A 23,297-nucleotide genomic window follows, 5' to 3' on the forward strand; every position below is an offset into this window, starting at 1 on the left:
ACTAAAACTGGGAACTATTTTATGTAAAGGTGACGAGTGTAACATCAAAATATTCCAAACATAAAAATTCAAGATCTGTTGCCCCACATTCTCTAGAACTATTATGTGTAGCTAAAATATTATACCTACTGAGTCTGTATCAGTAACTATTATTATGTCCAAAATATAGCATTTGATGATAAAGCTATCACTTTTCCCCGTGCTGATCTGGCATCAATTAACATCTCAGTAGCCTCCACATGACGACAGTTGCACCACCGAGAAACAGCTCTGCCGTCCTATGTTATCTCTGAATGGCTCTTTCATTACTTTGGTTGTCTGGAACATAAACATTTATTTTATTAAATAAGATATTTGTGGTAAAATATTAATCTGATCCTTAATCAGATAAAACAAATGCTAATTTTTTTTGCCTCTTGGATAGTATTCATTTATTTGGTTAAAATGGCTCTTCATTCCAACCATCAATTATTTCTAAATAGAAATAATTGCTCAGAAATATTCAGACATATTTATGAATTATTTCTTCCTGTATTTGGTATGTACTGTTGAATTTTAGAATTACAGGGATAGTTTTCTAAAAACACCTTCACACCATTTATATAAAGCTAATGGCAATGTTAACCAATGGCATACCATTGGAATGTTACTGCCCAGAGACCACAGTGTCTCTTATTTTAGCAAACTCTTCTGATATCATTGATATATAGAGTATAAGTTTCCTTAAGAAAAATTCAAGCTGTTTTTTTTAATTTAAGATAATTTATAAATGATTTGAGTTTCAGGTTTTTTTTTACTTTAAACTTGACCATCTCTGATTTTAACATAACATTCTGTAGTCTATTTTCTTCCCAATGTAGTGGTTTTATTCTTTAAAGTGCACAAGAAAGACTGAATTTAAAAATATATATATATGTGTATATATATATATATATTTCCCCAAACCTGTCAGTAGAGGTCTGTGTGTAGCTGAAGACTCTGCATTGCAAAAAACATCCCAAGCACGGCTGAAGAAGTAGTTCAAGGGCAAGCTTTTCAGAAACACTACCCTGGGGGTTGAAGACCCACATAAAAATCTGCCTTGAATTCTCATCTCAATGAATTGAGAGAGTGACTAAGGCAAAGACTTAGACTTCCCTGATGCTCAGACAGTAAAGCGTCTGCCTACAATGTGGGAGACCCAGGTTCGACCCCTGGGTCGGGAAGAATCCCTGGAGAAGGAAATGGCAACCCACTCCAGTATTCTTGCCTGGAAAATCCCATGGGTGGAAGAGCCTGGTAGGCTACAGTCCATGGGGTCCCAAAGAGTCGGACACGACTGAGCAACTTCACTTCACTTTAAGGCAAAGACAGAAGTGTTAGACCCTGAGGCTCTCATGTGAGCAGCAGGAGAATTGCCTTCTTTTTACTGACTCCTCATTCAGCCGTATTGAGACCTGAAAGATGACTGCTCACGAGTGTCTCACAAGGGCACTGTCACTATGGGTCCACCATCCTGGTGAGAAGTTTGGTGTATACAACCACTTACTGAAATGATTATACCCTCAAGGAAAAGATAATTAGCTTTACCTAACCCCTAAGAATGCAACTTATAATAATAAGATAATATGCTTGATTCATTTCCCTTTCAAGGTATGCATATGTGTGCAGTTGCTTCAGTCGTGTCTAACTCTTTGAGACCCCAGGGAACATAGCCTGCCTGGCTCCTCTGTCCAAGCATAGTCATTCCCTTCTTCACGGGATCTTCCTGACCCAGGGGTCAAACCCATGTCTCAGATCTTCTGCAGTGGTAGGCAGGTTCTTTACCATTAGTGCCTCCAGGGAACCTATTTCAAAGACTGGAGCCCATCACTGGCATAGCTCATTTCATCAGCTAATCAGGTTCATCCTGGAAATCAAGGTATCAGATTGATCTTTGCTTGGTACCCAAAGAATTAGAAATGTTGCTATTCTCAAGAACTATTTTCACCAAGTTATTAAAAGCCTTTTGTTTGCTCTTCTGTTATTTAGGGGATTTAATATTTTTTAAATTTACCGGTAATAGAAATAGAGCGTAATTAAAGCATTATGAACACCTGTATAGTCTTAACTTTCAATACTCTCTATTGTCACCTCTCAAAAATCATTTTTTCACACTTGACATTTTATAATTAAATAAATTATTTTGACATCACAGTCATATCTTAAAGAAATTTGACTAGGTATTTTTATGAATAGTTAGAATACAATGTTGCTTTCTTAGTACTGCAATAAATTATTTGGTAGGATTGAAAATTTCCTTGCTTTGATGAAAAAGTGAAATTGAAAGTCACTCAGTTGTGTCCGACTCTTTGTGACCCCCTTGGAGTTTCCCCAGACCAGAATACTCGAGTGGGTAGCCTTTGCCTTCTTCATGTGATCTTCCCAACCCAAGGATCGAAGCCAGATCTCCCACATTGCAGGCAGATGCTTTATCCTCTGAGCCACTAAGAAAGCCTTAAAGATTTCCTGTTATATTTAATCAATATTGTATCTCTGAGGTGAATGCCTCTGCTTACCTTATCACCTATGATGAATAGCTATTATCTTAAGGTAACGTTCTGCTTTTGAATCATATCTTCATACGACTCTAAGCAGAAACACAATATATCCCAGATATTTAACCCTTTGTGGTAAGCATTATAGGTAGTTTTTGAATTGATAAGCATTTCTAACTTCAAGCCACCTAAAAAAGTTCAAAATAGTGCTAGCTTCAGCAGCACATATACTAAAATTGGAATGATACAGAGATTAGCATGGCCCCTGTGCAAGGATGACACATTAATTCACGAGCCAGTCTATATTTTGTAACATATGTAAAATAGATAGCCAGGGAGGATTTGCTGTAGGACTCAGGGAACTCAAAACTGGGACTCTGTGACAACCTAGAGGGGTGGGATTGGTTGGGAAATGAGTGGGAGACTCAAGAGGGAGAGGACGTATGTATAGCTATGGCTGATCCATGTTGATGTATGGCAAAAACTAACAGAATACTGTAATTGTCCTTCAATTAAAAATAAATAATTTTTTTAAAGCTCAAAATATATGGGCTCAAATTTTTAACAGCTTAAACTCTATTAGCAAAGCTTTTATCTGCTTCTTAACATTGTAAAACATTTGATAATTACCCTGAAGAACCAAATCTAAATCTAATTTTTTTCTCTTATTTGTTATCTGTAAGGGGGAAATAAGGCAGTATTTCTGGAGTGGTTGGAGGAGTGTAGGGAGCTAGTCAACTGTGTCCCCAGGAAATGGAAAACTGTGGTATTCTTCTATTTTGTTTCATTGAAAAGATGTATTTGTATGTCTCTTATGATGACTTTTATTTAATACCAAGGCTACCAACATCATAAACTATACACAGGATACATTATGACTTTGGTTAGCCTTATGCATTTTTGCCTTAATGGACCACTTCCTCCATTAAAAAATAATTAAAATTATATTTTACAACTGTGTTTGCACAAATAGCTATATCAATCCTGACTATACAACCTAGATAGAAGGAAAAACAGTTATTAGGGCTTTGCCGTCTTAACTCTTAGCATTTTAGTACTCTTACCCTGTCATCCTTCATTTAGTGTTTAGGAACTGTTTGTTTCATTTTTTAAATACCAAAATTTATTTTTAGAGCAATTTTAGGTTAACAGCAAAGCTGAGCAGAAAGTAGAGAAAGTTCACACACACATGTGCAGTTTCCCTCACTGCAAATATCCCACACCAAAGCAGTATACTTTTATTTTTTGGCCGTGGTGCGGGGCATGGAGAATCTTCGTTCCCTGACCAGAGATCAAACCTGCACTGGAATCATGAAATCTTAACCACTGGACTGCCAGGGAAGTCCCAAAGCAGTACATTTTTACAGTCAATGAACCTACACTGACACATGTTTATCACCCAAACTCCATAGATTTATATTAGAGTTCACTCTTGGTGTTTTACATTCTATGGGTTTTGAATGTGCTGTGACATGTATCCACCATGGGGTAACGTGTAGAATCATTTTACTACCCTAACAATTCTCTGTGCTTTGCCCTTTCATCCCTCTCTCTACTTTAACCCCTTGTTGTTGTTGTTCAGTTGCTCAGTCGTGCCCAATTCTTTGGACTGAAGCACACCAGGCTTCCCAGTCCATCACCATCCCCTGGAGCTTGCTCAAACTCATGTCCATTGAGCCAGTGATGCCATCCAACCATCTCATCCTCTATCATCCCTTTCTCCTCCTGCCTTCAATCTTTCCCAGCATCAGGGTCTTTTCTAATGAGTCGTCTCTTTGCATGAGGTGGCCAAAGTATTGGAGTTTCAGCTTCAGCATCAGTCCTTCCAATTGATTCCAATTGATTCCAAGTCCTTCAGGATTGATTTCCTTTAGGATATACTGGTTTGATCTCCTGCAGTCCAAGGGACTCTCAAGAGTCTTCTCCAGCACCACAGTTCAAACGCATCAATTCTTTGGCATTCATCCTTCTTTATGGCCCAACTCTCACATCCATACATGACTACTGGAAAAACCATAGTTTGACTAGATGGACCTTTTTGGCAAAGTGATGTCTCTGCTTTTTAACGTGCTGTCTAGCTTTTCTTCCAAGAAGCAAGCATCTTTTAGTTTCTTGGCTGCAGTCACCATCTGCAGTGATTTTAAAGCCCAAGAAAATAAAATCTGTCACTGTTTCCATTGTTTCCCCATCTATTTGCCATGAAATGATGGGATCATCATTTGCCATGAAATGATGGGATCAGGTGCCATGATCTTCATTTTTTGAATGCTGAGTTTTAAGCCAGTTATTTCACTCTTCTACCTTCATCTAGAGGTTCCTTAGTTCCTCTTTGCTTTCTACCATAAACGTGTTATCATTGGGATACCTGAGGTTACTGATTTTTCTCCTGGCAATCTTGATTCCAGCTTATGCTTCATCCAGCCTGGCATTTTGCATGATGTACTCTACATTTAAATTTAATAAGCAGGGTGACTATATATTGCCATGATGCACTCCTTTCCCAACCAGTCCACTGCTGCTTCTTGACCTGCATACAGGTTGCTCAGGAGGCAGGTTAGGTGGTCTGGTATTTCCATCTCTTTAAGAATGTTCCACAATTTGTTGTGATCTAGTCAAAGGCTTTAGCATAGTTGATGAAGCAGAATTCTTTTTTTCTGGAATTCTTTTGCTTTTTCTGTGATCCAGTGGATGCTGGCAATTTGATCTCTGGTTCCTCTGCCTTTTCTAAACCCAGCTTGAACATCTGGAAGTTCACATACTGTTAAAGCCTAGCTTGGAGAATTTTGAGCATTTCTTTGCTTGCTTTAACCCCTTAAAGCAACCATTAATCTTGTTGTCTACATAGTTTTGCTTTTTTCCAGAATGTAGAACAACTGAAATTATACAATATATGCCTTTTTCAAACTGGCTTTTTTCACTCAGTAATATGCATTTGCATTTCCTCTTGTTTGTTCATGGATGGATAGCTCATTTCTTTTTAATGCTAAATAATTTTATACTGTATGAATATATCACAGTTTATCTTCCATTTCACCTACTGAAGGACATCTTGGTTGTTTCCAATTTTGGGCTGAAACAAATAAAACTGCTATAAACATATGTGGGCAGGTTTTTGTATGGGCATGCATTTTCAGTTCATCTGGATAAATACCAAGGAGACTGATTGCTAGATCAAAAAGAAAGATGTTTAATTGGTAAGAAACCACCAAACTATCTTCCAAAATATCTCTCCCATTTTTCAATACCACCAGCACTTAATTAGAATTCCTGTTTCTCCATATCCTCACCACCATTTGGTGTTATCAGTGTTTTGGATTGTGGACATTTTACTAGGTAGGTAGTAGTATCTCATTGTTGTTATAATTTGCAATCCATTAATTAATGTTTGTTTGTCATATTTATATATTTTGGTAAGATGTCTTTAATATGTTTGGCTCACTTTTAAACCAAGACATTCATTTTCTTATCATTGAGTTTTAAGCATTTTTGGGGGTATATTTTGGATAACAGTAATTTATCAGATGTGTCTTTTGCAAATATTTTCTCCCAGTGTATGACTTGTCATCGAATTGACAGTGTCCCTAGGTGTGGGAATTTTTAATTTTAATAGAGTTCAACTCATCAACAATTTTTTCATAGATATGTCTTTGGTATTGTATCTAAAAAGTCATCACCATACCCAAGGTCATCTGGATTTTATTATATTTTTTTCTGATAGGAGTTTTAGCGTTTTGCATTTTGCTTTAAAGTCTGTGATCCATTTTGAGTTAATTTCTGTGAAGCTTAAGAGGTCTGCATCTGGATGTTTAGATTCTTTTATTTTTCTGCACAGGGGAATGCTCAGTTACTCTAGCACCAACAGTTGAAAAGTGTTATCTTTTCTCCATTGTACTGACTATGTTGGTCTATTTCCACATTCTCTATTCTGCTCCATCAATCTATTTGATTATTCTTTTGCCATTACCAAATTATCTTGATTACTGTAGCTTCATAGATTATTTTGAAATCAGGTAGTGTTAGTCTTCCAAATTTTCTTCAAAATTAAGTTGGCTATCTGCCTCTTTTGCCTGTTTATATAACTTTCAAATCACTTTGTTGATATCCGCAAAATCTCTTGCTGATATTTTAATTAGATATGTTATATCTCTAGATCAAGTTGGGAAGAACTGACTTTTGACAATATTGAATCTTCTTATCAACAGATTTATTTTCCCACAGGACATCTTTCCATTCATGTAGACTTCTTTGATATCTTTTATCAGTGACTTATAATTTTCCTCATAGGAACTGTTAGTTTTTTAGTAAGAAGTTTTACTCAATAAGTTTAGTTTGCCCCTGTGACCATAAACAACCTTGTGAAAAGAAGGCTACATGCTTTCTTGTGTAAAGCTTGGGAAGTGCTTCAAAGTGCTTGGTTTGGTAGACGCTTTTGCTTTCTGACCTGTTTTTTCATAGCATTAATCTCTTAAATTGATAAAGACTTTTGCTCATATTTTGGAGTTTATTATAATCCTTATCAAGATTCAAGGAGAAATATCATAATTTTGGATTTTCCAGATCATGAAATATTGAGTAATCACCACCCTTTTTGTTTTAACCCTATTTTCAGTATATTTCACTGAGAAATGATCAGAATTCACACCTACTTCTGAAACAGACAGTAGCTTTCAGTTACATTATCTATTTTAGAAAGAGTGTACCTGATACTCTCTCATAATGCAGACTTTTATTTACTCCTCCCAGCCCAAGTTTCCTGCTGCTTGAATTTACCATTTGTGGTTTAGCAGAAAATGATTAAGTGTGTATCAAGAACTCTGAAACTTATTTGATATATGACATGATACCATAATTTTAAAAAATAGAATTTTCTCTATAAAATCAATAAGTTTCAGAGATATATTCTCTGCTTATATTATTTAAATAATAGGCACATAAATTATTTTAGATATAAACTCTCCTTTTCAAGATTATTAATTTTTTCCTATTTTTAATAGGCATTCTCTACTTAAGATATTACCTGCTCTAAGAATCCTCAATGGTGAAATGCTAGCCTCTTGTTCAGAAAGTCACACTGAAGAACACTATCAGCTAGAATTAGAGCATTTCCTGGAACACTGTCAGTCCCAAATTAGAGAATTTAACTTACTAAGTGAAAAATATATTACTGGAGACAGGTAAGACCGTTATCTTCTTCTTATAATTAAAAGATATAGTGCAATTTATACATAGCATTTAAAATTTCCTTGATCAATACAGTGCTACTTTTTTGGACTTGTACAGTGTGTTTTAGGAAATTTTCCTCTTTAAAAAAGAAATTTATGAGCATCATCTTTTATTATTTGAAATGTAATAATCTGTATTTTGAGCATATTTTAAAGGCTAAAATTAGGTCAAAATAAATGAAAGCATGAAGATAGCTTCACAACATACAAAAATTCATTCAGTTGTTCATTCAATTATTCGGTCATACATTTATTCATCAATTATTGATGGACAAGACACATAAGAAGCTAAGTATTACATTTTAGCCTGAAAGAATTCATGATTTCATTAAGAGAAAATGAGCTAAATAAGTCATTACAATGGAACAGTCAAGTTTTATAAAACATATAGTATTTATTATATATCTATTATATAGAGAATAATATTACACATATTTTTATGTATTAAGTTATTATGGATGCATAGTGAAGAAGAGCAGTCATGCATGTATTCAGAGGATAGAGGCTGAGAACAGAGTCCTAAAAATATATCAAAGAAAGAGAACTTCCTGTCCCCCACCCTGAATTCTGAATTCAGTTCACTTCAGTCGCTCAGTCATGTCTGACTCTTTGTGACCCCATGGACTACAGCATGACAGGCTTCTCTGTCCATTACCAACTTCTGGAGCTTACTCAAACTCATGTGAATTGAGTCAGTGATGCCATCAACCATCCCATCCTCTGTCATCCCCTTCTCCTCCTGCCTTCAGTCTTTCCCAGCAACAGGGTCTTTTCCAGTGAGTCAGTTTTTTGCATCACGTGGCCCAAGTATTGGAGTTTCAGCTTCAGCATCAGTCCTTCCAATGAATAGTCAGGGCTGATTTCCTTTATGATGGACTAGTTTGGTCTCCTTGCAGTCCAAGGGACTCTCAAGAGTCTTCTCCAACACTATAGTTTAAAAGCATCAATTCTTCAGCACTCAGCTTTCTTTATAGTCCAACTCTCACATCCATATGTGACTCCTGGAAAAACCATAGCTTTGGCTAGACATACCTTTGTTGGCAAAGTAATGTCTCTGCTTTTTAATATGCTATCTAGGTTGGTCATAACTTTTCTTCCAAGGAGCAAGCGTCTTTTAATTTCATGGCTGCAGCCACCATCTGCAGTGATTTTGGAGCCCCCCAAAATAAAGTCTGTCACTGTTTCCATTGTTTCCCCATCTATTTACCATGAAGGGATGACACTAAATTCATGATACATGAATCCTGAATGTATTACTGTAAATGAATTATAGTTGATATATTAAAACTCTATTTTATAATTTATACTACTCCAAAAAACACAAATGAAAAAGAAAAATTATTTTATATTTTCATATGATGTCTGCATTATAAATGGAACAATGAAATGTGCTTCCAAATGTCTAAGCTTAATTACTAAATTACATAATAAATTTTTGCTGTTTGTACTTTCATACTGCTCATCCTATGTAACAGTTGGTTTTTGCTATTTAAAATTTTTTTTAATATAGTCTATTCAGATTATAAGCAAATCTTACAGCTTTAAAAGTAATTCCAATTGTTATGGATAGTTTACTTTTTAGCTTATTTTACATTTGTATTTTTGTAAATCTAAATTGCTATCTCCTTGTGTATGTATGGTAACCTACGATTTTTATGTAAAGATGATTCTTAACCTTCATGTTGAAATTTAGATTCACAGTTATTTTTAAGAATTTATTCCTATTGCAATTAAGTGCCACTTTAGAATTGGAAATTGACCATTTTTATGTTAGATCATAAATGGTGGTGAATTCAACACTTAGCTATAAACAGTTGACATCCAATATTGAAGTGAACTTTTTCTGCATTATTCACCAACAAAAAGGATATATTAACATATATTAGAGGAATCTATGCTAATGTCTCCATTTGTAAACATAGGAAGTGTCTATCTTTACATTTTAGGAAATATAACTTTCATTTTGTTTGGAATACTTAAATCCAACAATTATTCAGGAGAATTACAGGCATTTATGTCTTAAAGTATTTGAATTATCTTTGCAACAGATTTTTTTTCCAGAGAAAAATGGAAATAAAAACTTTCCCAAAATGTAAGTTATTTGTTTAAATGTCCAATACAAATATTTTGCATGGCAAAAGTCAGTGTACAAAGTGCTTTTAATCTTGTTTCATAAATAACATCTCCAAATTTAGGCAGCCATGATTTCTCGTGTTTATGGCAGTAAAAGCATGGATTTTTCTCATTCACTTGTACCAAAAATACCTAGGATAAAAGTGATTCTAAAACTTCCAGATGTTTTATCTGGATTAATGGATTGAGATTAACTACAGAAGTATTTTCACTTTTTCTGAGTAATGAGATCAGTTTTTACAAAAAACAATCAGAAAACAAGTTTTAATGAATTTTGCAGTAAAATTTAATATTCATAGCAGGCCACACAGGGATATTTTCAAAATCTGTACAGGTGTAACCATTTGCTGATATAATTCTCTTTATTAAATGTCCTCATTATTTATTTGCTCAGAAATATATTCACCTTGGATGTTGCACAAAATCTCTGCTATTATTTTAAGAAATTGATGACACTTAGTAATGAATGTCGATGTGTGCATGAACATGGGGATGTAAGTATCACCAGGAGAGGTGAATTAGAAGCCCAGCAAAATCATTTGCCCCCTACACACAGTGACAGCATACAGCAAAATAGAGTTCTTTACTCTTTTGCAAATGAATATAAACTGAACTTACCAGATATTTCTGAGAAATGGATGGACTCTGGCCCTAGTCATTCCTCATCAACCAACCCCTCCTTATGTGAAGATACTAAAGAAAGAAATCAGGAAGAAGTAGTAGACCAGAAAAGAGAAGACAGCAAGACAAGCAGTTTTCCCAGCAAAAGAATACCGTTCATTGAAACAGTAAGGACAAGGTTTCTACTGGAGAACTGCCAGAATACCGAACATCACGAAAAAATGTAAGTTTTATAGATCATTTTTCTTTTACCATTATGTTTTATTGTTTTTATGGATGATTTGGTAAAGGATTTAAATCATATCATATTTCATGTTCATTTCCTTATGTTTTATGTTATGCACAGATTATTAAATACAGTACAGATTAATTTGGTTGAATTTTGGCAGGTTCTTATTTAAGCAACTAGTATTATTTAATTGAAGATGAGTGTGAAATTATTCCTTTTGCCTTCTAATCTGTAAATCAGAGAAGGCAATGGCACCCCACTCCAGTACTCTTGCCTGGCAAATCCCATGGACGGAGGAGCCTGGTAGGCTGCAGTCCATGGAGTCGCTAAGAGTCGGACACGACTGAGTGACTTCACTTTCACTTTTCACTTTCATACACTGGAGAAGGAAATGGCAAACCACTCCAGTATTCTTGCCTGGAGAATCCCAGGGAAGGGGGAGCCTGGTGGGCTGCGGTCTATGGGGTCACACAGACTCGGACATGACTGAAGTGACTTAGCAGCAGTTCCATTCAGTTCAGTCGCTCAGTCGTGTCCGACTCTTTGTGACCCCATGAATTGCAACACGCCAGGCCTCCCTGTCCATCACCAACTCCCGGAGTTCACTCAGACTCACGTCCATCGAGTCGGTGATGCCATCCAGCTATTTCATCCTCTCTCATCCCCTTTTCCTCCTGCCCTCAATCCCTCCCAGCATCAGAGTCTTTTCGAATAAGTCAACTCTTTGCATGAGGTGGCCAAAGTACTGGAGTTTCAGCTTTAGCATCATTCCTTCCAAAGAAATCCCAGGGCTGATCTCCTTTAGAATGGACTGGTTGGATCTCCTTGCAGTCCAAGGGACTCTCAAAAGTCTTCTCCAACACCACAGTTCAAAAGCATCAGTTCTTCTGTGCTCAGCTTTCTTCACAGTCCAATTCTCACGTCCATACATGACCAATGGAAAAACCATAGCCTTGACTAGCCGGACCTTTGTTGGCAAAGTAGTATCTCTGCTTTTCAATATGCTATCTAGATTGGTCATAACTTTTCTTCCAAGGAGCAAGCGTCTTTTAATTTCATGGCTGCAGTCACTATCTGCAGTGATTTTGGAGCTCCCAAAAATAAAGTCTGACACTATTTCCACTGTTTCCCCATCTATATCCCATGAAGTGATGGGACCAGATGCCATGATCTTCATTTTCTGAATGTTAGGCTTTAAGCCAACTTTTCCACTCTCCTCTTTCACTTTCATCAAGAGGCTTTTTAGTTCCTCTTCACTTTCTGCCATAAGGGTGGTGTCATCTGCATATCTGAGGTTATTGATATTTCTCCTGGCAATCTTGATTCCAGCTTGTGCTTCTTCCAGCCCAGCATTTCTCATAATGTACTCTGCTTATAAATTAAATAAGCAGGGTGACAATATACAACCTTGATGTAGTCCTTTTCCTATTTGGAACCAGTAGCAGCAGTAGAAATCTCTAAATAATTAAAAAGAACTTTTAATAAGAAATAAAACAATCACATTGTTCTTAAAATACTGTAAAGACCTCTCATATGATGGTCTTAGTACATGCTCCAGGGAAGGTCAGAAAATCCTTCCTGCACATGCCTTTTCTCAAATCCCTTGAACTTAAAATAGTCCCTGGTAGCTCAGTTGGTAAAGAATCCACATACAATGCAGGAGACCACAGTTCAATTCCTGGGTCAGGAAGACCCACTGGAAAAGGGATAGGCTACCCACTCCAGTATTCTTGGGCTTCCTTGTGGCTCAGCTGGTAAAGAATCCACCTGCCTTGTGGGAGACCTGGATTTGATCCCTGGGTTGGAAAGATTCCCTGGAGAAGGGAAAGGCTACCCACTCCAGTATTCTGGCCTGGAGAATGCTATGGACTGTATAGTCCATGGGGTCACAAATGGTCAGAAAATGACTGAGCGACTTTCAGGTTCACTAAAATATTCAGTATGCCAAGTATATTGGTATGTTTTGGGATAGTTTCAGCCAGGGTACCCTAGATATTACCTGTTTGAATCCTGTTAGCTGTAAACACTCCAGACATTGTCTATTGAAATTTCAGATAAATAACATTGAGTTGTTTATTCATGGTAAATAAAATTGCCAAATAATAATAAGAAAGGATGAGGAACTGAAAATATAGACAAACCAAAGACCCAAAGAATAAAGGGAAAAGAAAATGTATGCCCGCTTGCTGAAGCTTGCCATTCAGTGTTTCAGGAAGATTCATCATCAGTTGTGCTGTTGTTTCCTAAGCAGACTTTTCACATGTTCCTGTGCTAAGGGCATTGTTAGCATCATTGTTTTTTACTAAAAAAAAAAAAAAATGATGCTGGTGATAGTAATAATATGAGCTTCTTTTCCCAACACGGAGAGCACCTAACATTCAGGCAGCCCTAAGTCAGCTTCTTTACCTTTTCTTGCTTTCTGTGTGGTGAAAAGCAGTCCCAGTGTTCATGTCACTGTGGAAAATACTCCTCATATACCTTTTTATTTTCTCTCTGGGAAATTTTAAAGATAGTGGGCTGAGGAATTCAAGTGCTAAATGACTGGTCAGCTTTATAAGAAACTCAGGATTACAGTCCGTGAAACTTGTATGTATCTGTAGAGAAATATAAGGCACTGTTTCAGGTTAAATGTGTTTTTCACTAATCTCTCTATCTTTTGTTTTAAACAACTTTTCATTCTTTACCAGTTATATATTGCAATTATGTTTTCAGATTTTTTTTCTTTATAACCCAAATATGCATTGGTATTATTGTGCCTTAAAAGTCCTTAACTCATTTTTTTTAATCTTTTTAAAAATTATTTTATGTTGCAGCATATTTAATTAACAGTGCTATGTTAGTTCAAGTGTACAGCAAAGTGATTTAGTTATACACAAATGTATATCTACTCTTCTTCAAATTTGTTAACTTATTTTTTTCCAAAAGATGAAGGAATGAATTAATGTATGCCCACTTGCTGAAGCTTGCCATTCAGTGTTTCAGGAAGATTCATCATCAGTTGTGCTGTTGTTTCCTAAGCATGCTTTGGATGGCTGAATGATCAAATGTGAATTAATTCCATAGCAAAATTTACTAAGTTCTATTTACCCTGGTATTTTTGCCTGGAAAACTCCATGGACAGCGGAGGCTGGCAGGCTATCATCCATGGGGTCACCAAGAGTCAGACATGACTGAGTACGCAAGAGCGCCATTTACCCTGGAAGGAGGAAATGTTTTGTTGAAACATGGTTTTTCTTCATATCATGAGTACAAGTAGTTTATCTTAAGACAGAAAGTTTTATCCACTAGTTTAAATTCATAGCAAAATAGATTGAAGATTTCCACAGGCTTTACATAAAATGGTGGTGATGCTGATAACAATATTCATAACAACAGAAAATGATTACTTCATTCCATACTGCATGCATGCTGAGTTGCTTCATTTGTGCCCAACTCTTTATGACCCTATGGACCGTAGCCCACCAGGCTCCTCTGTCCATGGGGATTCTTCAGGCAAGAATAATGGACTGCGTTGCCATGTCCTCCTCCAGTAGATCTTCCTGACCCAGGGATCAAATCCACATTTCTTAAGTTTCCTGCATTGGCAGGCGGATTCTTTACCGCAAGCACCACCTTGGAAGCCATCATTTCTGGCAGTTTATTGCTTAATTCCACTTTGCCTTACACTCACTTTGTTTGAAATGAAAAAATTTCTTTGGGCTCTGCAATTATAAAATTATTGACAACTTTTTCAAGGGAGCCTGGGGAAATGAATGTGCAGCCGTCACTTCTCCTTTATATGTCTATTAAAACTGAATCAAGGGTCTGAAAAGCAATTAAGATAATAGTTAGCACTTTGACTATACGGTGTACCTTGATAATATTTCTGCTACTTACATTGCTGTTTAATTTTTGCTATTGTTGCTGGGCAGCTTACGGGGATATGGGGAAAACACAGTGTTGATTGATGGAATGCCAGATAATAGCCAATGGACGTAGACTGGAAAAATGTTAGAATCTACTACTGGGCTTGTAAGAGAATGATTTATGCATTTGTCCATGGGCAGGGAGAAAAATGAAGCTCACAAAGGCCTGATGAGTCCTTTCTCTGAAAATGAAGGAGGGCCCTTCTTCCTCTCAAAACCTAATCTCCCTACTGTGAACAAGATCCCATCCTCTCTTGCCAGCTCAACACTGACTCCTGCCTTTGTCCCCCTCTTTGCATCATCACTTTTTCCCCCTTACTACTGGCTCAAATTCCCAGTATCATACAAAGTCTCAGTAATATCATCCTCCTTAAAAAAAAAAAAAAAAAAATCCCTAGGACTCATATCACTAAGTTACTGCCCCATTTCTCTCCTTCATATTTGAAGGTATCCATATTATTTTTACTTCTATGACTACAGTTAAATAAAAGAGCAGGTCTTATTTTAAAATAATACTTTATATAGTCTAATTTACAAATAACTATAGCTTATGAGGATCTCTTATCTGCAGCTGTATATTATGGATACTAAAAATAATTTTTTTCTCCTCTTAATAGTATGGCAGCTATGGTAATCCAGGCATACTGGCGTGGTTGCATCGTGCGCAGGCAGATTCATTTCCCTGCAAAGCTACACCCTGCTACAATAGGACCCCTGACATCCCAGCCAAATTCTTGCATCGAAAACCAAACAATTTTAAAGAAAGAAAAAATTAAAAATACCGTGAATATCCAAGAACAGAAGGAGAAGGCTGCTATTCTGATTCAGGTTAGTTTTAGTCTTTGGGTGAAACAATTCATCTTGAGAGATGTGTTAGTTTTCTTTCACTGGGTTATTCTGTATAACAGGCAATCCCTGAATCATAGCAACTTATAGATACCTTGATTTATTTCTTACTCATGTGACACGGACGCTGCAGGTGCCTGCAGGTTGACTGTGCTTCTACTTGGCATCTAGGCTGAAGGAGTAAGTCTGTAATTTGTAAATTATTATGGTCAAGCTGAACCGCACAATCATATTAAAACTTAGGCTCCGATGTGGCATTCATCACATAGGCTAACATTTGATTAGTCGAAGCAGTCTCTCTTGGTCTCATCTAGAGCTGTTTCTAGAAGCATGTTTCAGTTCAGTGCAGTTGCTCAGTGGTGTCTGACTCTTTGTGACCCCATGGACTGCAGCATGCCAGGCCTCCCTGTCCATCATTAACTCCCGGAGTTTACTCAAACTCATGTCCATTGAGTCGGTGATGCCATCCAACCATCTTATCCTCCGTCGTCCCTTTCTCCTCCCGCCTTCAATCTTTCTCAGCATCAGAGTCTTTTCCAATGAGTCAGCTCTTCACATCAGGTGGCCAAAATATTGGAGTTTCAGCTTCAACATCAGTCCTTCCACTGAATATTCAGGAGTGATTTCCTTTAGGATGGACTGGTTGGATCTCCTTGAAGTCCAAGGGACTCTCAAGAGCCTTCTCTAACACCAAAGTTCAAAAGCATCAGTTCTTCACTGCTCAGCTTTCTTTATAGTCCAACTCTCACATCCATACATGACTACTGGAAAAACCATAGCCTTGACTAGATGGACCTTTGTTGGCAAAGTAATGTCTCTGCTTTTTAATATGCTGTCTAGTTTGGTCATAACTTTTCTTCCAAGGAGTAAGTGTCTCTTTATTTCATGGCTGCAATCACCATCTGCAGTGATTTTGGAGCCATCCCACACAAGAAAACAATCTGTCACTGTTTCCACTGTTTCCCCTATCTATTTGCTATGGAGTAACGGGACTGGATGCCATGATCTTTGTTTTCTGAATGTTGAGCTTTAGGCCACCTCTTTCACTCTCCTCTTTCACTTTCATCAAGAGGCTCTTTAGTTCTTATTCACTTTCTGCCATAAGGGCGGTGTCACCTACATATCTGAGGTGATTGATATTTCTCCCAGCAATCTTGATTCCAGCTTGTGCTTCATCCAGCCCAGCATTTCTCATGATGTACTCTGTATATAAGTTAAATAAGCATAGAGATAGTATACAGCCCTGAGGTACTCCTTTTCCTATTTGGAACCAGTTTGTTGTTCCATGTCCAGTTGGATGCAGTCTCAAAAACGACAGAATGATCTCTGTTCATCTCCAAGCAAACCATTCAATATCATGGTAATCCAAGTCTATGCCCCGACCAGTAATGCTGAAGAAGCTGAAGTTGAATGGTTCTATGAAGACCTACAAGACCTTCTAGAATTAACACCCAAAAAAGATGTCCTTTTCATTATAGGGGACTGGAATGCAAAAGTAGGAAGTCAAGAAACACCTGGAGTAACAGGCAAATTTGGCCTTGGGGTACAGAATGAAGAAGGGCAAAGGCCAATAGAGTTTTGCCAAGAGAATGCACTGGTCATAGCAAATACCCTCTTCCAACAACACAAGAGAAGACTCTACACATGGACATCACCAGATGGTCAACACCGAAATCAGATTGATTATATTCTTTGCAGCCAAAGATGAAGAAGCTCTATAAAATCAGCAAAAACAAGACTGGGAGCTGATTGTGGCTCAAATCAGGAACTCCTTATTTCCAGATTCAGACTTAAATTGAAGAAAGTGGGGAAAACAACTAGACCATACAGGTATGACCTAAATCAAATCCCTTACGACTATACAGTGGAATTGAGAAGTAGATTTAAGGGACTAGGTCTGATAGACAGAGTGCCTGATGAACTATGGACAGAGGTTCGTGACACTGACAGGAGACAGAGAACAAGACCATCCCCAAGAAAAAGAAATGAAAATGGCTGTCTGGGGAGGCCTTACAAATAGCTGTGAAAAGAAGAGAAGTGAAAAGCAAAGGAGAAAAGGAAAGGTATACCCATTTGAATGCAGAGTTCCAAAGAATAACAAGGAGAGATAAGAAAGCTTTCCTCAGTTATCAGTGCAAAGAAATAGAGGAAAACAATAGAATGGGAAAGTCTAGAGATCTCTTCAAGAAAATTAGAGATACCAAGGGAACATTCCATGCAGAGATGGGCCCAATAAAGGACAGAAATGGTATGGCCCTAACAGAAGCAGAAAATATTAAGAAGAGGTGGCCTGAATACACAAAAGATCTGTATAAAAAAGATCACAATCCAGATAATCACAATGGTGTGATCACTCATCTAGAGCCAGACATCCTGGAATGTGAAGTCAAGTGGGCCTTAGAAAGCATCACTACAAACAAAGTTACTAGAGGTGATGGAATTCCACTTGAGCTATTTCAAATCCTAAAAGATGATGCTATTACAGTGCTGTACTCAATATGCCAGCAAATTTGGAAAACTCAGCAGTGGCCACAGGACTGGAAAAGGTCAGTTTTCATTCCAATCCTTTAGAAAGGCAATCCCAAAGAATGTTCAAACTACTGTACAATTGCACTCATCTCACACACTAGCAAAGTAATGCTCAAAATTCTCCAAGCCAGGATTCAGCAACACGTGAACCATGAACTTCCAGATGTTGTTCAAGCTGGTTTTAGAGAAGGCAGAGGAACCTGAGATCAAATTTCCAACATCCGTTGGATCATCAAAAAAGCATGAGAGTTCCAGAAAAACATCTATTTCTGCTTTATTGACTATGCCAAAGCCTTTGACTGTGTGGATCACATTAAACTGTGGAAAATTCTGAAAGAGATGGGAATACCAGACCACCTATCCTGCCTGTTGAGAAATCTGTATGCAAGTCAGGAAGCAACAGTTAGAACTGGACATGGAACAACCGAAGCATGTACAAATCTACTAAAATAATTGTGTGTGTGCTCAGTCAGTAAATCGTGTCTGACTCTTTGCGACCCCATAGACTGTAGTTCACCAGGCTCCTCTGTCCATGGGATTCTCCAAGCAAAAATACTGGAGTGAGGTGCCATTTCCTCCTCCAGGGGATCTTCCCAACCCAGGGATGGAATCTGCATCTCCGGCATCTCTTGCATTGGTAGGTGGATTCTTTACCACTGAGCCAGCTGGGAAGGCCCATCCTAATTGGTAAAGTCTTTTAACTTAACTCGTTTAACTTAAAAATTCAAAACCTCACCAAGACCAAATTTCAAAATGAAGTTCAATCTGATCACATTCATCCTTTATTTATTCACTCATCAAATAATTTTTAGAACATACTGTGTCAAGCACTGTTTTAGGTTTAAGAAATACAACTAGGAACAAAGCATACAAGATCTCTTCCCTCTTAGAGTTTGTGTCCTGGTGGAAAACGACAACAAATTAAATATTTAAAATAAAGTCTGGAAATTTATGGTGCTGCACCTTAATTGAATGCTAGTAACTCAAAAATGTAGTTTCCCTTTATTCACTCATTTAGAGTCAATATTACTCTATTGGCACAAAAATTTTACTAGCTTATATACTGCTGGGATGTGCAGATAAGTAAGATAAGTGTATTAGACAGTGATAAGTACTAAGGGGAAAATAAATCAGGGAAGCAGGATAGGAGTTTCTAAGGAAGATTAATCATTTTAGACAGAATAGATGTGGAAGACCAAAAATGGTGACAGTGCAGCAAGAGATAAACCATTAGGTATGTAGGGGAAGAATATTTCAGGAGGGAAACATCAGATTTGAAGACATTGTTCTGGGAGCATACTCACAGTGTTTATAGAGCAGGAGGAAGCACTGTGATGGCAGAGGGGTGAAGGGAGAAGAGTAGGACTTATAAATCGTAAATCATTGTAAAGACTTTGGCTTTTACTCTGAATGACATGGGAAGATATTACAGGAATCTGAGCAGTGGACTCATGTGACCAAAGTTACTTAGGTTGTGACAATACTCTAGGAAGGCTATAGTAGAAGCAGCGAAATCAGGAAGCTTTTGCAGTAATCCGAATAGTAGATAATGGTGGCATGGACCAGAGCAGTGCAGAAGTGGTGAGAAAGTTGCATTCCAGAATATATGTTGATTTATATAGAGGGCATAAATATATATATACTTTGAAGGTGTACCTAGTGATATTAGTATGTGGTGATGTGATTCTGAAAGACAGGGAAGAGTTAGAGATGCCTACAAGGTATTGGCATAAGCAACTGAAAAAAAAAATAGCCTTATAACTAAGCTGCTGGTTTTCATTATTAAAGACATAGTTTTTTAAGAGAATTGTGTCTGCTATAGTCCTAATGAATACATTTAGTATTTTAGTTGACTTAATTTTTCTGGGCTGCATTCCTCAGGGCAATGCACAGGCAAAGCTGTTGCTGATGCCTGAATGGCTTGGGAGGGGAGGGAGTGGAGTGGATTCAAGGAAGCTCTGAGGGAAAGAAATGAACCTCAGTTATGGTCTCACAATACTGTTCTGTTGCATGAGGAATGAAAATGTTATGCAGTTCAAACTTCCTCCTCTCATCAGTGGATGAGCAATACACTTTTCAACATTGATGGTGAATGTTTGCTTCATTCTATTCAATAAAGTAAAGTTCATTATTTGATGAAACAGTCTAGCTCAGTGACTACATCTGTTGAATGTCCTTCTGTTAAGTTTGTGTCTGTAACAAAAGTAAGCATAATTCAGTCTTTCTTTGCAACTTAGAATAAGTCTCTCCCGATTTACATCATGGTACTTAAAATCATTGAAGTCAACTCAACTTTATTTTCTTTTCTCCTCAGTATAATCATCTAGTTTCTTAAACTATTCATCTTAAAAATATGAATTTGCAGAATGTAATATAATAGAAAGAGCCTGGACTTTAGAAGGTGCAAAATGAAGATTCAAGAAGGATGTGGTGGAGACTGCTCACTGCTCACCAGAACCCAAGTCCTCCTCTTCTTCCTAGTGTACAGCCAGCCTAGGTATTCTAGCTTCCCTTGCACTTTTTAGTATGGTCCCTTTTTTCTGTAGCTCAGACTGTAAAGAGTCTGGCTGCATTGAAGGAGACCCGGGTTAGATCCCTGGGTCAAAAAGATCCCCAGGAGGAGGGAATGGCGGCCCACTCCAGTATTCTTGCCTAGAGAATCCCCTGGACAGAGAAGTCTGTTGGGCTCCAGTCCTTGGGGTCTCAAAGAGTTGGACATGACTGAGCAACTATCACTCATAGAGAAGAAAAAGATGTCAAGTGTATCTAATATAAATAGGACTGTGGCCAGGGAATTGACTTGAATGTGTGAGAAAGAAAGATTAATTTATTATAGATGAATGACTATGGGAAAAAAGTAGAAACCTTACATGAATAAATAAGTTAGAAGAAGAATCTGAACACTGATTACACATTTATATTACCTTTATTTCCCATGGCTGGGACTTGAATTTCTGACCCTCCACTGATGCAGGAGGGTGGTATTTATATGTGCCACAGCAGAAAAATACAGCTTAGAGCTCTGCAGAAGTCCTATCTCTGAGAAGTTAGGCTGGATCCACTGTGAGACATGATGAATCAGTCCTTTCACTCTTGTCATTGAAGGTCTGTATTAAAGAATTCTCCTTATACACTCTTTTTCCTAGAACTGCATCTAATCTTGGTATCTTAATGGTATAAGGAAAAAGGGGATGTTGAGAAGAGATAACTGAAGAAGAGAAGATGATGTAACCAAAAAAAAAAAAAAAGAGAGAGAGAGAGAGAGAGAATCCAGGGAAAGAAAACATGTTTCCCTAATGCTCTTTACTTTGTTAGAGCAAGATCAGGGAGGAAGGGATATGAAGGGTACCTCCCTACTGGGATACCTCCCTAACAGGAAGAAATCACAGGCCCATTTGCCATGTTGAGGCAAAGCATCTTGAAAGGTAGCTAGCAACCAAGGGAGCGTAAATGCCAGATAAAAGAATCATAAAAGAGGAGTTTTTAAAAAATCCCCAAATGAAGGGTTCTGTTGACTGTTTATATTCTCCACGATATTCCTAAGTTGAAATTTTATCTCCATTTTGTTGGTATTTGGAGATGGGGTCTTTTGGAGGTGAATATGTCATGATGGTGAAGCTCCTATGAGTGGGATTAGTGCCCTTATAGAAGAGAGCCCAGAGAGCTCTCTAGTACCTACTAACATCTGAGGACACAGTGAAAATAGAGCCATCTGTGAACTAAGAAACTTGGTCTCTCCAGACAATAAATTTTTCAGTGCCTTAGACTCCTAGCCTTCTCTAGAATTAGAAGAAATAAACATTTGTTGTGTAAGTCACCAAGTGTATGGTACTTTTCTTACTGCAGCCCAAACAGACTTAAACAAGAGGAAGAAAAGAAAAATAGTTTGTTTTCCCCTAAGGTAACTAGATTCCCTATGTCAGTCACCCACAGTACATGACATACCCACAGTACATGACATACCCCGGTCTATAACAACCCAGCTGCATGAGACTAAAAGCAAAGGCAGAGAGCTGATGGTACTCTCCATGCTGCTGCTGCTAAGTCGCATCAGTCGTGTCCGACTCTGTGCGATCCCAGAAACGGCAGCCCACCAGGCTCCCCCATCCCTGGGATTCTCCAGGCAAGAGTACTGGAGTGGGTTGCATTGCCTTCTCCATATGGGTAAATTAAAACGAGGAAGTCCACTTTCTTAGGCAATACTTCTAAGTATGTTCCTCATTACACAAAGATATCCTCTCTGCTGTTTCTACCATCCAATACTGTTCAAGTTCTTGATTCATATTGAGATCTTTTCCACACAAAAGAGTTTTGAACTCTCTTGAGAGGTTATAGGAGAAGGCAATGGCACCCCACTCCAGTACTCTTGCCTGGAAAATCCCATGGACGGAGGAGCCTGGTGGGCTGCAGTCCACAGGGTCGCAAAGAGTCAGACACGACTGAGCGACTTCACTTTCACTTTTCACTTTCATACATTGGAGAAGGAAATGGCAACCCACTCCAGTGCTCTGGCCTGGAGAATCCCAGGGCCGGTGGAGCCTGGTGGGCTGCCGTCTATGGGGTCGCACAGAGTTGGACACAACTGAAGTGATTTAGCAGCAGCAGCAGCAGCAGGGAGGTTATAATTTATTCATAGCAAGTTAAAAAGTATTGGAATATTATTTCTATACCAAAATTCATCTTTAGAGGCAAAATAATAAATTTTAGTTAATTATACATTTTAAACTTTATGTGATGTTTAATATCACACTTTTCTTATTTGATAAACTAAGTAAATAGAATTTTTATAACAAGGGGATGAAGAAATTGGGAAAATAATATTTAATGAGAGCCTAGTATGTGACAATCATGTATTCATCACCGTGTATAAATGTATATACATCTATCCCACAGCCTTCCTTACCTTTGAGTCTATGCCAGAGGCAACTAATGATGGCTGACTCCCTTGCCATAGTCTGTTTCTTTCTCATTTATGCAGTCTTTGTTTCCACTATGTAAGTGCATGTGTGTATAAAAACACACCTGCACACACGCACACGCACACATGCATACACCCTGGGCCAACTAGAAATGGGGCATCTTATATGATTGGTTGGGGAAGTATGTTTGGCTGTCTCTTATTGGTCCACTTGATCCTGAGATAGAAATGGGAACAAAAATAGAGAAGCTGGCAGTCATTGACCAAGTCTTAACCATTCTTGGCTAATTGTGGCGATTTGGCCTACTAGGCTGGTTGTCGCAGAGACTGCGTGTTACTTCTATTGTCATATACGTTCTGGCAATTATCTGTTTGTAT

The 23,297-nt window shown here is 37.8% G+C and overlaps 1 protein-coding gene and 1 non-coding gene across 2 annotated transcripts in view; both read left to right on the forward strand.

Annotated features, from left to right (window-relative positions):
- LRRIQ1 (leucine rich repeats and IQ motif containing 1) overlaps positions 1 to 23,297 on the forward strand; it is a 220,484-nt gene that overhangs the window by 89,795 nt on the left and 107,392 nt on the right. The window contains exons 14-16 of the mRNA XM_052641127.1: positions 7,511 to 7,690; positions 10,266 to 10,715; positions 15,244 to 15,454. Of these exons, the coding sequence (XP_052497087.1) occupies positions 7,511 to 7,690; positions 10,266 to 10,715; positions 15,244 to 15,454 (841 nt within the window). The remainder of the gene's footprint in view (positions 1 to 7,510; positions 7,691 to 10,265; positions 10,716 to 15,243; positions 15,455 to 23,297) is intronic.
- On the forward strand, positions 2,723 to 2,826 carry LOC128049092 (U6 spliceosomal RNA). The gene has a single exon (XR_008199463.1). It is a non-coding gene; the product is annotated as a U6 spliceosomal RNA (small nuclear RNA).

The sequence above is a fragment of the Budorcas taxicolor genome, chromosome 5 (assembly GCF_023091745.1).
Source record: "Budorcas taxicolor isolate Tak-1 chromosome 5, Takin1.1, whole genome shotgun sequence".
Taxonomy (NCBI): domain Eukaryota; kingdom Metazoa; phylum Chordata; class Mammalia; order Artiodactyla; family Bovidae; genus Budorcas; species Budorcas taxicolor.